General features: G+C 39.0%; 1 protein-coding gene across 15 annotated transcripts in view; it reads right to left on the bottom strand.

Moving 5' to 3' along the window:
* The window catches only part of LOC126925425 (basement membrane-specific heparan sulfate proteoglycan core protein), a 190,090-nt gene extending 177,998 nt beyond the window's left edge, over positions 1–12,092 (bottom strand). For 4 of the 15 annotated variants that reach the window (XM_050740943.1, XM_050740946.1, XM_050740944.1 and 1 more), the window contains exon 1: positions 11,616–12,073. In XM_050740943.1, coding sequence (XP_050596900.1) covers positions 11,616–11,693 — 78 coding nt within the window. In that variant the 5' untranslated portion in view covers positions 11,694–12,073. Of the gene's footprint in view, positions 1–11,615 lie in introns of all 15 variants that reach the window. The other 11 variants (XM_050740947.1, XM_050740945.1, XM_050740948.1 and 8 more) reach the window with 8 other exon arrangements.
* Positions 12,093–16,096: the final 4,004 nt, after the last annotated feature.

The raw sequence follows: 16,096 nt of genomic DNA, 5'->3' as shown, positions 1-16,096 counted from the left end.
ATCGCGTCATACGAATGGCGAACAATCCTCGTCTCTTGTATCCGTTCGTTCAGATAAAAAAGACTGTTAGGTGAATAACAATCGTGGGAGTGCCTCTTCTTCAGGTGGTATCCCACTAACTATTCATTTCATTGTACAGTGCTGGACTTTGGCTGAGTCTGCAGTTTGCCTATGAAACGATAATTGATGGATAAACTGGCTGAGTTTACTTCGAGACATGAGAAATTCATCCTAGTAATTTTCATCGAGATGAAGTCATCTTATTAATTCGCTATTGTTTCCAGAAGACCATAGACGTCATGACTTGGTGGAATCATAAAGCAACTGTGCTTCGAACCATAATTTTCGCCTAAAAACGTACAAGTGGGTCATCGGTGTCTGTGTGGACGTAGTCGATCGATCAAAGTAATCTGAACGATCTTTCCGATCTTCTAGGAAAGCTGATGATCCAGATGAAGACACCTGGTTGGCACGATGATGCACCAGTGATTTCAGTGAATCATAGAGCTATTGAAAGAGAAACCTAGACTTTGATGCAAATGATAGACCAAGCTGTAAAATTAAGAGAAGTAGGTCAAAGACTGGATCTAGCCAAATGCGAGATATGACATTATGCATCGTTCTAAATACTATTCTACTAATTTCTAATTTATCGCGCCTGAATCATATCCTATTATACGTTGCTCTGTTAGAAACAGAGTCAATTGATCCCTGAGCATCGTTGCTGGAATAAAAAATCATTCGTACATTGATAACGCTAGCGAGAGTCAAGACCAGCATTAAGAGACGGATCCGTGACTCAAGCTTGTCAATAGAAAAATTCACGTTCAAGTGGGAAAAGCTGGCGTTTTAATTGTTTCGTCGCCAGCTGATCGAATTAATTAAAGGCAACGCAATTCACGTCCTCCTTATTGACTCGAGTGAACGTTTAGGTTGCTGTTCGAGTGGTACTTGTCTACGTTTATACAGGCTGAGCTTTCAGATGACTAGAACACTGACAGGCCGTTTCTTCGAGTCTTAAAACAGACTATTGGCAGGCAATCTTCTCGATATTAATGATGCTTCGAACAGAGTGATCTAACAATAAATCAGATCCATTGACACGAGAAAAGATTAAAGGCTTGCTTGCTTCTTAGAATAAAACCTAATCTACAACTAGGCTGAATCACGCGCTATATTACGAAGATTCGTAACTTTTCCACGATCAAAGGACTGACCAATTCCGATATATATTTCTAATGAAAAAAAGCTGCCACGTAAGAACATTAACCAGAAGTTTGCAATCGCTTTTTTGAACTGACACCAAGTGTTATCTCTTGATTAAGACTAAACCAGTTCCCCCCACCTCAAACTGCATACCAATTCTAGCTTAGTAGAATGTACTCAAATATTTTTATGTTTTACTTTATCACCCACAAACTGCAAGAATAAATCAAGAACCATTTAAATCTAACGAAATAACATTATACAAGCAATATATTTTCCATGGAGCCATAACCAAATTTGTCTAGTTACAAGGCTATTGTGTCTAGCTTAACCCAATCATCTCACTGACTTAAGCAATCTACTACTCAAACTACAAGAATTGTCCAAGAATTTTTCTATTTGAATCTAACGAAATAACATTATGCAAGCAATATATTTTCCATGGAGCCATAACCAAATTTGTCCAGTTACAAGGCTATTGTGTCCAGTTTATTCCAATCATCTCACTGACTCAAGCAATGTATTGCTAAAATTGCAAGAATTGTCCAAGAATTTTTCGATTTAAATCTAACGAAATAACATTATGCAAGCAACATATTTTCCATGGAGCCATAACCAAATTTGTCCAGTTACAAGGCTATTGTGTCTAGTTTAATCCGATCATCTCACTGACTCAAGCAATGTATTGCTAAACTTGCAAGAATTGTCCAAGAATTTTTCTATTTGAATCTAACGAAATAACATTATGCAAGCAATATATCTTTCATGGAGCCATAACCAAATTTGTCCAGTTACAAGGCTATTGTGTCTAGCTTAACCCAATCATCTCACTGACTTAAGCAATCTACTACTCAAACTACAAGAATTGTCCAAGAATTTTTCTATTTGAATCTAACGAAATAACATTATGCAAGCAATATATCTTTCATGGAGCCATAACCAAATTTGTCCAGTTACAGACACTATTGTGTCTAGCCTAATTCGATCATCTCACTGACTCAAATAATCTATTAGTCAAATTGTAAGAATAAAGCAAGTGGGATTTAAATCTAATGCAGTAATATTGTGCAAGGAATCTATTTTCGTAATTGGAAATCTTTAAAGAGGTGTCATTTCTTTTGGAACCACGTGTAAATGCGGTCAGTGAAATCGGCTGTGTGAATCGACTCGCGTGAAGTAGTCGGTCCCTTCTGGCGATAAGGCATTCGAGCTTGCACTCGTCGCGAGGCACTTGAGAGCGCCGGTACTCAGGGACAAGCGGTACTTGCACGCTCCTTCGAGAACTCGAAACGAGGCTGGCAATGAGAAATCGATCCCGCAGTCGCCGTACCTAAAAATCCTGCCCCCTCCCGCCACTCTACCGGCTTTAATGCGATTTCTGTGACACTGTAAATAACTAAATCTCAGGCAAGACCTTGTACCCTGGCCAACAAGCGTCCCGAACACTAAATTCTTTAAATCTTGGATTTGCTCGAGTGTCGCCAACCTTTCGCGTCTCTTCTCGAGTCTTCTAGCTACGTCTTTGCACTTTATACGGTTTAAAGCCTTTTTTCTTTTTTCTTTTTTTTTTTTTAAGAAGAATCGAATTCTCATGGATTTCCTAATATTAGACGCCAAGTATTGGAGTTGGGATTTCTAAACTTAAATAAAGATCCTGTCAAGATCGCAGACTTCGCGATCGATCGAAGCTTTCCGGATGCTTCGAGCCGGACTTCGTAACTTACGACGTGTTTAAGAAGAATCGAAACGTTATACATTGTCCAATTTTAGATTTCCCGAAGCACGAAGAATCTTCTGAGATTGGTAACAAGTCTTGCCGGTGTCCTAGATTTTGGAAATTAGAAAATAGAAGAAGAAGAACGAAGCGCTATGAGTTAATCCATCTTATCCAGGAATAAACGTGCATTGTATTTTATCGAACGTTCTCGCTCTTGGAATATATGGAAGGCCTATGTATTCCAGGAATTCCTTCATGCTAGATTTTATAATTTCAAATTGCCGAGCAATGTGATTGCTATATTTAAGTCGGCGACAGCTGCAAAAAACTAAAGGAAATAGAGTTTGCACGATAACTAACAATTTATCATACACCATTAAGCAATGGTGGTTTCCTTCGGACTATCTTTCCTTTTTTTTCTTTACAGTTTCATAGCAATTTGCACAAGGTCAAATCCATTATTAGGCTGTTCTTCGGTAGACTAGACAACTATTCTGATAAAAACTCCAGCGCCGATTCGCATCATGCACAATACCGATTCAAGGAAATTAACAATTAGATAATAAACTTTTTCCGTTCTTATCACCACTTTTTTCACTTATCTCTTATCAAGCTAATATTTTACACGCTACTTAGAATAGTCTCGAGCATCCAAAGTTATTAATCCATCAGTCAGAAAAATTCAACCGTGACTTCACTGTGCCAACAATGAGCTATAATGTGCTAACGTGACACTAGATTAGAACTAGCGAGGTGATTAAAATTCCGACGAATACCCTCTCGTTGGAAATCGGAATGCGAATTTTATTCGCCCAGCCGAAAGTGAAACAAACTCTGTGCAGTTCAATACCTTCGAATAAAATACTATTTACGATAATACGATTTTTTAAAAAAAACATGTAAAATCCCTTGAGTAAACTGTATCAAGGTATTTTACTTTTGAATCTAATCACCGTCGTAAAAAACCGTCGACGTCATCGAAAAACGTCGCTAACAGCTAACAGACTATAGCGCAGATTGCTTCCATCGTGGATTCGATGGGAAAAAAGCTGGAAATCCTTTTCACGTCGCTTGTCACCGGTTGTATCTCTTTCTCTGCTGGCTGGACACGTCCAGCTGGCCATTTCCAGGCCGGGGAAAAAGCTCCAAAGATTTGTACCTTATGAAAAATATGGTAATGCACGCGGCCTCGCTCGATACGACTCTTCTCTGCGGCACGAGGAACGAAAGAAGCATTTCTTCGAGATTTTTCAGGCTTCCACGGACCCGATGGGACGCGTAATTTGAAAAGTTAGCCAGGCTCCGTACAAATGCCGGCCGATTTTACTTTTGGTTCCCATGATTTGTGCGGTTTCTTTCCGTACAGAATAAAAAGAATCGCCTTAATTGAGATGCTCGGTCTTTCATCAAATCTTCCATCCAATGGGTCATGGATTCAGCCCGCAGAAGAACAACTGTGCAACCGCTTTTCTAGCTGAATCTTTGATTCTTCGAATGAATATCAAAGGAAAACTAAACTAATCGATAAGGACATTCTTATTTATAAGGCTTTAAATGGTTTCCAACGTCGCGTTTTCAACAAGATTGGCATCGATCGACGATTAAAATTAGTCCACTGGCGAATTTTACACGTTAGATTCGACAACTCCATGCGGTTTTTAAGTGTTCGGAAAACAATCGAATTTTTCACAAGCTCAACCGACCGTTTCTCTTTTTCGTTAGTTCTCGGATTGAAATCTTTATGGACAAGATAGAAGAAACAGACGCCGAATATAGATTCGTTTTACTTATTGAAAATTATGATAAATATTCCAGCGTACATTGACGTGCAAGAGTTTCCAGCCAGACAAATTTCCCACTTTGTATCCCAAAAGTCGTGTCTGGAAGAATTTAAATTAATTATTAGGTATAAGAATAGGCGAGTAAAACAAGAATAAAAATACAATATCAGTTGACAATCTTCTTAATATAACAACGCTATTTGTAATAATATTTCCAGAATACAAAGTGAAAACTCTATCCGGTCAGAAACCTGCATATTACATGTTCCAATGTATATTTTCCACACCACTGTACATCATACATTTTTGTATATTATACGCATTCTCTATGTATTTTCGCATATCGAAATCGGCACAGATTCACCGTTAAATCATAAGATTTTCTGAATCGTATGAAACGATAAGATCATTTATCTCTACTTTTGAATAAATGCAATTAATGCATGTAAGTTCTGCACTGGTCGTACGAGTCAAGGATTAATTTATTGGTGCAACACTATCATCGATAGTGGTGGTCACTACGTATCGAAGTATGTGGATAAATGATTATTAATCAAAACAGGAAGAAGTGTGCGATTCTCGAGTTTTAGATTAGCTGACACAAGTTGAAGAGAGGAAGTCTGTTCTCAAAACGATCGAATCACCGATGATCCGTAACCATACCGGTGTCCCCGGAATAGACCATTTTAATTCAATATCCGTTTACTTCACAGTCGACTTCGTCTCACGTTACAACTATCCCAATAAGGGAAAGAAGGTATCTCCTAGTGGAAAAGGATCGTTCGACGTACAAATTCAATTCGAGAATTAATTATTCATCTGGATAGTTTCACGTTTGTTTTACGCAGCAAATCTCTCACGAGGATTGACATATCCGTAACTATGAAAAGATCTGTTTGTTGCTGAAACGAAGGAAACTAGATGATAGAGATTTATTTCAAACAAAGATCAGTTTCCATTCTTCGGCGTGGTAATTGATCGAATGCCTTTTCCCAAGGCAACTTCGATTAAAAATTCACCAGCGAATCCTTTAATATACATTTGTTTCCTAACTAATGAAATCTTTTCTCTTCTTCTTGAGAATACAATATTTCCTATGGCAATATTTCCTTAGTTAATGTTTTAGAGCGACGAGAGAGCGAAGAAGAGTAGAAGGAATGATATAAAAATAATAATTAGTAATAATTTATAAATATCGTAATTTTAATTTCGTGTATCACGTCTAGAAAATATAATATCTGACACTGAACTTCGTTTCGTATGGTGAAATAATATTTCAAGGAAAGACGAGCAAAATCATGGAACTTGTTAGAAAAATACCCCCATTTTTATGGAATGTAACAATAAATATTTGTTACGTCGTTTTCTCTTTCTATTGTATCTTTGCTATGCATTTTTATAAATTTTACATTTCCTGTAGATCTTCGTACGTGTCTTTTTGAATATAAAATTTACACTCATATGTCTGGAAATTTCAACCATCCTTTTTATCTTCTCCATCTTGCGTCGTATTACTTTTTATAACTTTCACTCTGATTTCTTTCAACGTTTCACGCTACAATCCTGATAATTCTAATAATAAACCGTATGTTTGTCTAAACATTATCGGCTTCTATTGCGACGAATACTTCTTCTGAATTCGGCCTTCTTCTTAAGAAAGAAATCAACTGACACAGATAACTGAAACAGCAATGACTAATACACGTCAGGTGATAAAGAGCAAATGAAAAGAGGAACTGCCTTATCAAAATTTCCACATTCGATGATCGCGCTTGGTACAACTATGCGGTACCTGCCTATCATTTATTGACATTCTAAGCAGACTCCAGCATCCTTCGACAGGCTAAACCGATCATTCCCCTAACAAAGATTTATATCGTGTTGGCAACTAATTAATTGCGGATTTTGTCATTAAATGGTACTGACAAAATCCGCAATCACTTAGTTGCCAGCTCATATACAACTAAGATGCAGAATCCTCTTTAAAAACTCTGAAACACGAGACATTGAAAAATATAGAACATTTAACAAAAGAGATTTCATCGTGCTAGGTTCAAGCCTTAAAGATCGTTGCTCCGATTCCGCCTATAAATACCGCTCTATAAATGCATTTGCACGGTTCGAAGATTTACGGAAATTTCTCTGTGACCAAGCCAAAAACTATTCTTCTGAACGCACCAAGTATACGTACTTTGGCGGCGGATTCGCCACACTGTTCGCTGTTTCCAGTCAAACTGACCGGTTTGCGGCAAACGCGTTAATGGACGCGATGCTGGATACCGTAAATAGATAACGTAATCATGCGCCCAGTTATCGCACGATAATTCAATAGGACGATCACTGTTCGTACCAAAGACGAGCCTTGGCTACATTCGCGATGATCATTTTGACCTGGCTGTTCTCGTATCTCAGATTTGTCCAACTTTCTGAAGAGCCCGAAAAGCTGAATAAATCGACCCGTATTTCATAATGTTAACGTCTTCGTCAAAAACCTGCACTGTGGAGGTGTACGTGCCTTTGAACGCACGTTTCATTGACTTTTAGCGAGAAAAGAGCACGCGAGACAAAATGCATTGCAAGCTTCTAACCTTCTGATATTGACAGCCTTATTAAGGAATTTTCTTCTTTTACGAAATAAAGAATTAACAAACTAACGTGATCTGTCCGCGAGCTTTAGTTCCAGCTTTCCAATATCAACGTTCTTATTCTTGTCGTAGCTACAAGATGAAGAGAATTTCTTTTTAGAAACGAAGGAAACCTTTGCGTTAAATACCTCGCTGTGTGTACATATGCTCGTGTTGAAATTCGCGTTTCAAATTTTACCATCGTAATCGCGATAGCCAAATGGCGTTACAGAGTTGATGGAATTCCGAAATGTCTCGCGTAACGCGTACAATATATTCGCAAAAGGTTCCGTAAAGATAGTAAGCGGAATATAATGAAATTACGTCGGCAAGAATAAATCGAATCAATCGAGGAGAAAATGACCGAAACGATACTGGAACAGAGTAACGTGTATATAGGCGATCCGATGCTGCTAGATACTTTTTACTTCCACGTAGCATAGAATGGTAGTTTAGATTCCAGTACGTTTTATTTTAGAATAGCGGCGGGCAAGAATAGCTTAGGGAGTCTGAAAAGTAGATCAACCAGATATCACGATTATCGACAAGGTTTCAAGGTTCTTACCATCTCCCGGCCTGGATTTATCAGATTATCAAGTATTTTGCAAACATCTTTAAAAATTGGATTTAGCACTAAAAAGGCCAAACGCTATAACATAACCTAAATCTTGTTATTCTCCAAAATACCTTAACGTCGACACTCTGGTTACGATTGCAGATAACTGGAAACATCTCCTCTTACATCGATCGAATTACACAAAGCAAACACACGTTCGTCGAATCGCTATAAACTAAGAAAATGAAAAATAAATGTTGCTGCACTGATCAATGATTTTCGTAAGAATCAAATTTGGTGGAGTAAGAAGGAAAATGATAAAACTCTGTCTGGCAAAACGAAGTAACTTAAACTTTATTTCGACCTTGCTGCCTCCTCTCAACTCCTTCTCCATTCAATTGTATCTCTTTCAACGTTAAAATGTACCTCGAGTTCCGACAAAATATACAAGAATTATTATCGATTCGTCGTTTCAACTTTGTGCTACAATTGCAACGACATGCAAATGTAGCAATTCAATTTGATGTTCTATCTATGTGATAAATATACAATAAACATATGTAAACACAATTTGATATTCGATAACAACCAGTGTCACAATAGTGAAACCAAGAATTAAGTAGCAAACATTGCCACAAGTGCAAATAAATATTGTTATACTGTAATTACAACACCATAAAGTATCTTACATGATATCATGTTGCTATACGTTACATTAGATTATTATTACAGCAGTGCTAGGCGTAATTTATAAATCCAGATCGACCAAGTGAAGAAAACGTACACCAAGAAAACCAATCCGCTATACCAAAGAATAATTTGCAATTTGTAATTCATCGTGATAGACGTAAAGTTTGATATACGGATTTATATTATGTTATTATCATTAATACTTAACGAATAGAGTAAAACCTTACTAACTACAACACCTGCAAAACTATCGACGATAATGATTGAAAAGGGAATTTTTCTACATCGGCTTTCCACTTTTTCTGGAGAAACGTATTAAGCGTTCAACTAGGAGGAAAAACGTAGCAATGCAAAAATCCATCGACAGCGGATGACATTTCGACGGATTGGCAGTTTGCAAAGCTGACGCGAGCTCTGTCCGCGCCTCCAAACTTCTCGATGTGATCGGAATACGATCGAGTCCCGCGAATTATTCGTATCGCGCGAACCTTTACGAATAATAATCGAGGAGAAGCCAAAGCAGAGACACGGATCGATGTACTTGTTGATCACGTCGCCATCGTTTCTCTTTCCACGTCTGTTTTTCGTTTAACTATCTCGCATGTCTGTACTATGCGCAACTATGTAAGTGCATTAGTGCAAGAATTATATTTAAATATATACTTCGGCTATAGAATTTGTAGTATTCTGCGTGACTATATTATCTAATAACGAGTTACTTTTTATATTCTTTTTACATTCTAATCGTTACTGCATCGTATTCTTGCAATTAGAATACGGTGACACAAGCATATTCCAGTTCTTACACACATGTAACTATAGTAATTCAATAGAATCAAAAGATTTCTTTTCCGTTAAATATTACAACCACTACTCTGCATCGCATATTTCATACATCTCTGTGTGTCATATACTTCGTTTAGCAACCTTGCATCTTCGTACTATGCAACTATGTAGACACGTTAGCGCAAGAATTATATTTAACACTAGGTTTAACCAGGTTAAACGACCGGTTTCAATATTTTATTGAAAATTGTATATTCATCGTTATTTCTTTTGTTCGTCCAACTGTATCAAATTCTCAATTTTTGTTAATATAAGAATTTACATAAAGTTAGAGAAACAAAAGGAACAGCGATGAACGTACAATTTGAAATTAAATTTCGAAACCGGTCGTTTAACCTGGCAAGCTTAATGTTAAACGTATACTTTGTCCGTACAATTTCTATATTCTGCGTGACTACCCTCTACAATAAGTTACGATTTTTTACATTGAGACCATTGCTGCATCGTATTCTTGCAATTAGAATACGGTGACGTAAGCATATTCAGGTTTTTGCAAACGTTCAATTAATAATTCAATAGAGTCCAGGGATTTGTTTTCTGTTAAATATTATAACCGCTGCTTTGCATTGGATATTTCGTACACTTTTCTACGTCGTACACCTCCTGGACAATTTTATACTTTTAAATACCCTGGTAAACATCCATAGTCTATTTGCAACGTATACGCTGTGTAACTACACCGTAAAGCAAAAAACGCTGAATGTGTAGTCAACGATGTTCTGTTACCCTATCATTCAACTAAGCTGTTTGACTATCAGGTATGTACATAATCTACATAACCTTATTGCTTCGCCGTACCAAATCACTAACACTATTTGACCACATTGCACAATTATGCTGAAACGAGATTACGCAAGGTACTCGCGTATTCTGACTCTGATTTACGACAATCTGCGAGCTCCGGATTTTCCAATAATTACGCTGCCGATCAAATTTATTGAAACAAATCAAAGATGAAAAATGCAGCGCCACTGGCATATGATGCGCGTATCATATTAATCTTAGAAACACGATTACGACATAACGACCTTAATCATTCCACTATGTAAGCTTTATCGAATATATTAATAAATTTTTTATGCAATTTATTCCAGGTCTCATAACGCACGACCAGCATACATTGTTCATCGTAAATCTCACTCGATGATTCAAGAGTACCACTTACAGCCAATGTCCAAGGCTGATCATGTAAACAAAGCGTACAAGAGCGTGCAAAGGAGCGAAACTTGGAAATTCGGCAGCGAAACCGAGCACTCTCGAAACCGATGTTACCCCTGGCCAACGTGTAAATTTTATTTTGGCCAACCACCAAAGTGAGTCTGTCAAACGTACCTATGAATCCTCTGATATAAAAAAAACGAACAATTTTCTTGCAGAAGAATGGATGATATAATAATTCCAAATAATTATCAAAGTCCTATTAAGTCAGGATTGCTAATCGAATATCAAACAGAAGATCGTATATCGGGTATTGTTCACCGACGTATAGGCTATCAAGGCGATAGATAAGGCCGGTTCTCAACGATAAATATGCGAAGATGCTTATCGTTTCCACGTAACACCGGTACATGCCTCGAATAATCACGGTGAGTGAACTTTAGGAGGCGGTTACGAGACTTGCCAAAAAATTCAATCGCCTGGTGCCAATTGGCCAGCGATTCCTCGTTCTTTCGTGTTCTTGAATGTTGGGCTAGTGGATGGTCAGTACCAGAGAGGATATTTTTCACGTTGTTTCCACAGGTTTCACAGAAATTCCTCTATCAGTCTGTGAAGTTCTCGGCCTAGATATCTCATAGTTATTGAACATCTTGAAAGAAACTCGATGTATCTATAATATTCCGAGAAATTAGAACAAGTGGCTTATAAACTTCTTAACATATCTTCTACAACTTACAACTTGCGACCAGATCGATCGGTTCGTTCAAACTGGAAATTTCTATGATTCTTTAGGATCTTGAAAGGAACTTGCGGTATATCTACGATATACTCGGAAATTAGGATGAACGACTTACAAATCCTTTGAGGGATTCTCTAGAACTCGACCTAGCTAGCTAGCTCTGCCATTCGCTCAAACATCGTTCTAAATCCACAGACGTTCGATTCGGTCTGAAAAGTCACTGGTCCCAGTCGTCGTATCGCCTAATAGTGCTCGATACGATTAATCGTAAAGGAAATTAAAGATCAACTGTACTTGCCTCGGATGCGTGCACGAGGGCGGCGTTGGCGACGAGCAGCAGCAGGAGGCAGCTCCTCAGCGAGCTAGAATCCCTCATGATGGGATGTGGACCTGTTAGCCCCGTAGTTGAGCAGCGTGTCCACCGGTGTTCTTCTCTATCTACACTGGGTTCGTCGAGGGAACCTCTCGTCAACGCATGACGAGGAAGAAATCGCGCGACCGGTCCCCTTCTTCCAAGGACACTTCGATCTGGACCTTCACGGAGCCGACTGTGAGGACCACACTGCGAGGACCGGCTACTACGGGCAAACTTGGACGTACAAACTGGTCTGAAGCGACAACGCGGGACACGCAAGACCGTACAACAGCGTACCGGTGTTCGGTAGCGTCTGAAAGGCCGAGCGCGCCGGCAAGATAAAACTTTTTCAAAAGCCCGGTGCTTTTCCCTCACCCCGCCGACTCACCGACAGATTCAGCTGCGTTCCCTTGCGCTCCGCCGTTCTGTCTCTCACCCGCTGACTTCCTCTTTCTCTGCTCTCTCCGTCCACGGGGCTTCCCTCTCCTCTTTGGCCATCCACCTCTTCCTCCTCGCTCGCAACCACCAATTCGCGCCGTAGCTCTGTCCTTTGCTAGTCGTCTGCCTTCCACTAGCGCGATATTCCCCCACCATTGGACCACAGCTTCCCCTCCTCTGCTGTTGTCTCCGGCGCGTCTTTCTCCGCCGTGCTCCCCACTCCACGCCGTCTTTCTCTGGCTACCCCCACTCCGCGATATTTTGCGAGGGTCTAACGTCTTTGTCGCTCGCCGAAGGTAGCGATGCATCTTTTTCTCGCAGCGGATTCTTTCTCTACACGGAGAGGAGTAAGTTGTTCCTGCCACGGACACGATCGTTTCGTACTTACGCACGAGGCGACTAGGATCCAAAAGTGGATGTTCGCGATTTTTTAACGGGAGAACTACCACACCGGTCAACATCACTGGCGATTGCATTTGAAAATTCCTATCTCGTGTTATATTTTTTCCGCGACGATGTAATGATTTTTTTATTTATTCAAAATCAAGATAATTTTGCATCGTGGCTGCTTGTAACAATAGCAGCCGCAATGACTGGTACTCGTCAAAGTGTAAAATGGTCCTACGATCTGTTTACCGAACCCGAATTAACCAGTTCCCTCGGAGTGTACATTTTGTCACGCGTTTTTTAAATTTTCACGGAGTATCGTTCGATACGGCGGCGTCGATTGTCAGGAAAACTGTGGATCGATCATGACGCTAACGCTAGAATTATCACAGCGGTCGAGATGACTGGTTTTACAATTTTATGAACGCGCTAACCTTCATTTAGAGATTATGGATGGATTAATAATTTCAAAAATGTACCATATAACGTGGAATTCCTTTTGTAGGAAAGTAACAAGTCAATAAATATGCAAATATTCTATTATTACGTATTTTAAAGACCAGTCGACCAGTCTTGCTAGAAACTTTAACTGTCGATAGTTGTACTATTAATGAGTCCAGGATCAAATTGCAGATCATAAGCGCGCCGATACCTGCAGAACGACGTCCGTTAAGTTAATCGTCGATGACTCGGTTATGTCAGATAATTAATTTTGGCAACGATCGGAGAAAGTGACGGGAGAAGTCAGATCGTCGTTGCTCTTTGGTCTTAAACAATTGTTAAACGACAGCGGAGAAAGTTGCTGGTGTCGTGCAGCGCAGTTAATTAATTGGCAAGTTATTGCTACCGTAGCTGGATATCGCTCCATTTGTTACGTTTCTTGTGGAATCAACGATGCAGGTTCCTTTAGAATACTATCGTAGGATACTCTTACGTAAACCTGCACCAGGACCACGAACAAGAGAAACATCCTACGAGAGAGATCCGTGCCATTTGCGGACCAAACTAATAAAATCACGCGTCTCCTTCTTCTTTTTTGAGGGGGATATTTTTAACGCAAAAATAATCGATTTTAAAGTATTTCGTCGTTTTACGTTTCACCGATCCGTTCAGTTTTTTCTCTAATCCCGCAAGCCAGTCGAGGCTGTCCGCTTGAAAATTCACGAGACAGCGAATCGAACGGCCATCAGCAGCGACGAGTCATACCGGTAGGAAAAAGAAGATATAAAAAAAAAGAAGAAGAAAAAAAAGGAGAGGAGAACCGCGTGCTTTCGCCGACGCGTATTCCCTCCTTGTCTCGCTTGACACGACCTCTTCGTCCAACTGGAGGATCTGTTGCGCTCAGCAACAGATGCGAGGGTGATCTTTTTTAAACGGGTCAACCTCGCCTCACGCGTATCCGCCCGCGTTTTCACCAACGAGATGCATCCTGGACCAGCATATACGGTGTAATTATAACAGCCTGTCTGTTAATCATAGCGAAGGAAAAAAGAAAAAGAATGAAGAAACAGTCACGCTAAGTCATGTCGAACCGCGAGCAACAGATTATTCGCGAGGATCGAACTGCTCGTGTATTTACCCTCCAAGATCGAAATTAGACCACGTTTCTGGAATATATTTTGTATCGTTTCGAGAAACAAGCGTGTCACAGGTTGCTCGATAGAATTTTGTTTGTATTGTACCTTTGGCCAGTTAGCTGTTTTCGACGAGTAGACCAGTCATGCGTAAAAAGTAGCTAGAATTTGCTGTTTAAACTGCGATTTAGTAATTGCGGTAAATTGCAGTAATGAAATTAGAAGATAAAAACAGTGATTTTTATATCATAAGAACTGTAGATACTCTGTGTCTGACGATTACACTCGTCGTCGGTTACTTTTTTCGGTGCGTTACAGGCACACGCTTCTCAAAACTTTCTTATATTAACAAAAATTGAGAAATCGATTAATCGGGTGATACAAGAATTCACATAAAGTTGCATGAACAAATATCGATGAATATAGAATTTTAAATTAAATTTCGAAACCGATCATATGACCCGGTCTCTGATAGGTTCAGTGTTGAGACAATCTGGCAAATGTACCTAATTAATAGAGAATCTACGAGAAAGCTCGTGTCGATGAAGAAACATCTTTTTTAGCCAGTCTGTTAATAAGAATCTGTGTCACGATATACGAGTTACGAATACAATAAAAGAAACGAAACCTTCGCACACAACCTTCCAACGTCTAAATAATAAATAAACCTGTGGTGGACAGACAAGCACGTAGATGTAAGTCATATTTTGATCAACGATCAATACTTATGCTAATTTCAACATTGCTGTCTGTTGCTTACGGTCTCGCGTCTAGGAAAATTCTACATCTTCTTTGGTCTTTATTATTAGGTTGGCAACTAAGTGGTTGCGGGTTTTGTCATTAGGTAGTATTGACAAAATCCGCAATCACTTAGTTGCCAACACAATGTAATTGTTGAGAATTTTGGATCTTAGTAGCCGAAATAATAGTATAGGAACGCTAAATTTACACTTGGAATTAATATTAGAATAATTATATATTTATTTGATGAGCGATTTCTAAGATATTCATCGATACACACTAGCACGCGTCTCAGCACTTTCTTCCATATCCGACTGTTAATCGACTGAACAGTTTACATTCATTTGTTTTCGAGACGCCGTGCATACACATACTTCCACACACTGATATTCACATACAAGTATTACTAGTACGAATCTAACCTAGTCTAGCACATAAAATTATACATATCTCGATAGTAATACCGCGGAAAGATCACCGACATACAGACAATGTGAACGATAAAGCGCGAATGACGGCAAGCCGAAAGAGTCGGAAAACCTGAATAGGCCTAACGGCCATCGATATATTTCGGCAGCACAGTCGTTGATCGTCAGTTGGCCATCGGAGAGTCAAGAGCGAAGAGTCGTTAATCGAGAGTTGTCGTATCACACTACTGCAATTAGTTCAAGTTAAATAATCATCGTTTTCTCTTTAATCCACTGTAATAAATCCATCTATCAATAAATTATCACATGGAATAGAGATCAATGGAAATTCAAATTTCTAACATTTCTGAATAAAGAATTTCTATAATATTGGGGGTTAGGTCATTACCACTTAATGACGAAACCCGCAATCACTTAGTTGCCAACCCAATACATTCATCCACGTGTTTGCTCTCTCCATTCCGAGATATAAAAGCTCAACACTAATGTTACAAGCCAATTTCATTTCTTCGCCGATCTTCTAGCCGAGATTCTAATAAAATCGAACACCTGATCTTACATAGTGTTTTAACACGTTGGTCGCCACGTCACCCATATCTATGTGACGGATATACTTCCATCACCAAAGTATGGGTGACGCTCTTCTTGTTCGAGTTAATTAAATATAGGATATACGAAATAAAAATATTAAAAACACATTATACCCTACTTTTTATTAATTTATATTCTGGACAATATATTACATTATTCTATATTGCATGATATTTGTTAAAACATTTCAAACACATTTGGACTCATTTTGGGCACCTCGAACAATAGTTGTAGACTTCGTCATCACTACTCTCCTCACTTTCAA

The sequence above is a fragment of the Bombus affinis genome, chromosome 16, assembly GCF_024516045.1.
Source record: "Bombus affinis isolate iyBomAffi1 chromosome 16, iyBomAffi1.2, whole genome shotgun sequence".
NCBI lineage: Eukaryota > Metazoa > Arthropoda > Insecta > Hymenoptera > Apidae > Bombus > Bombus affinis.
This window is presented reverse-complemented; position numbering and strand designations above follow the sequence as displayed.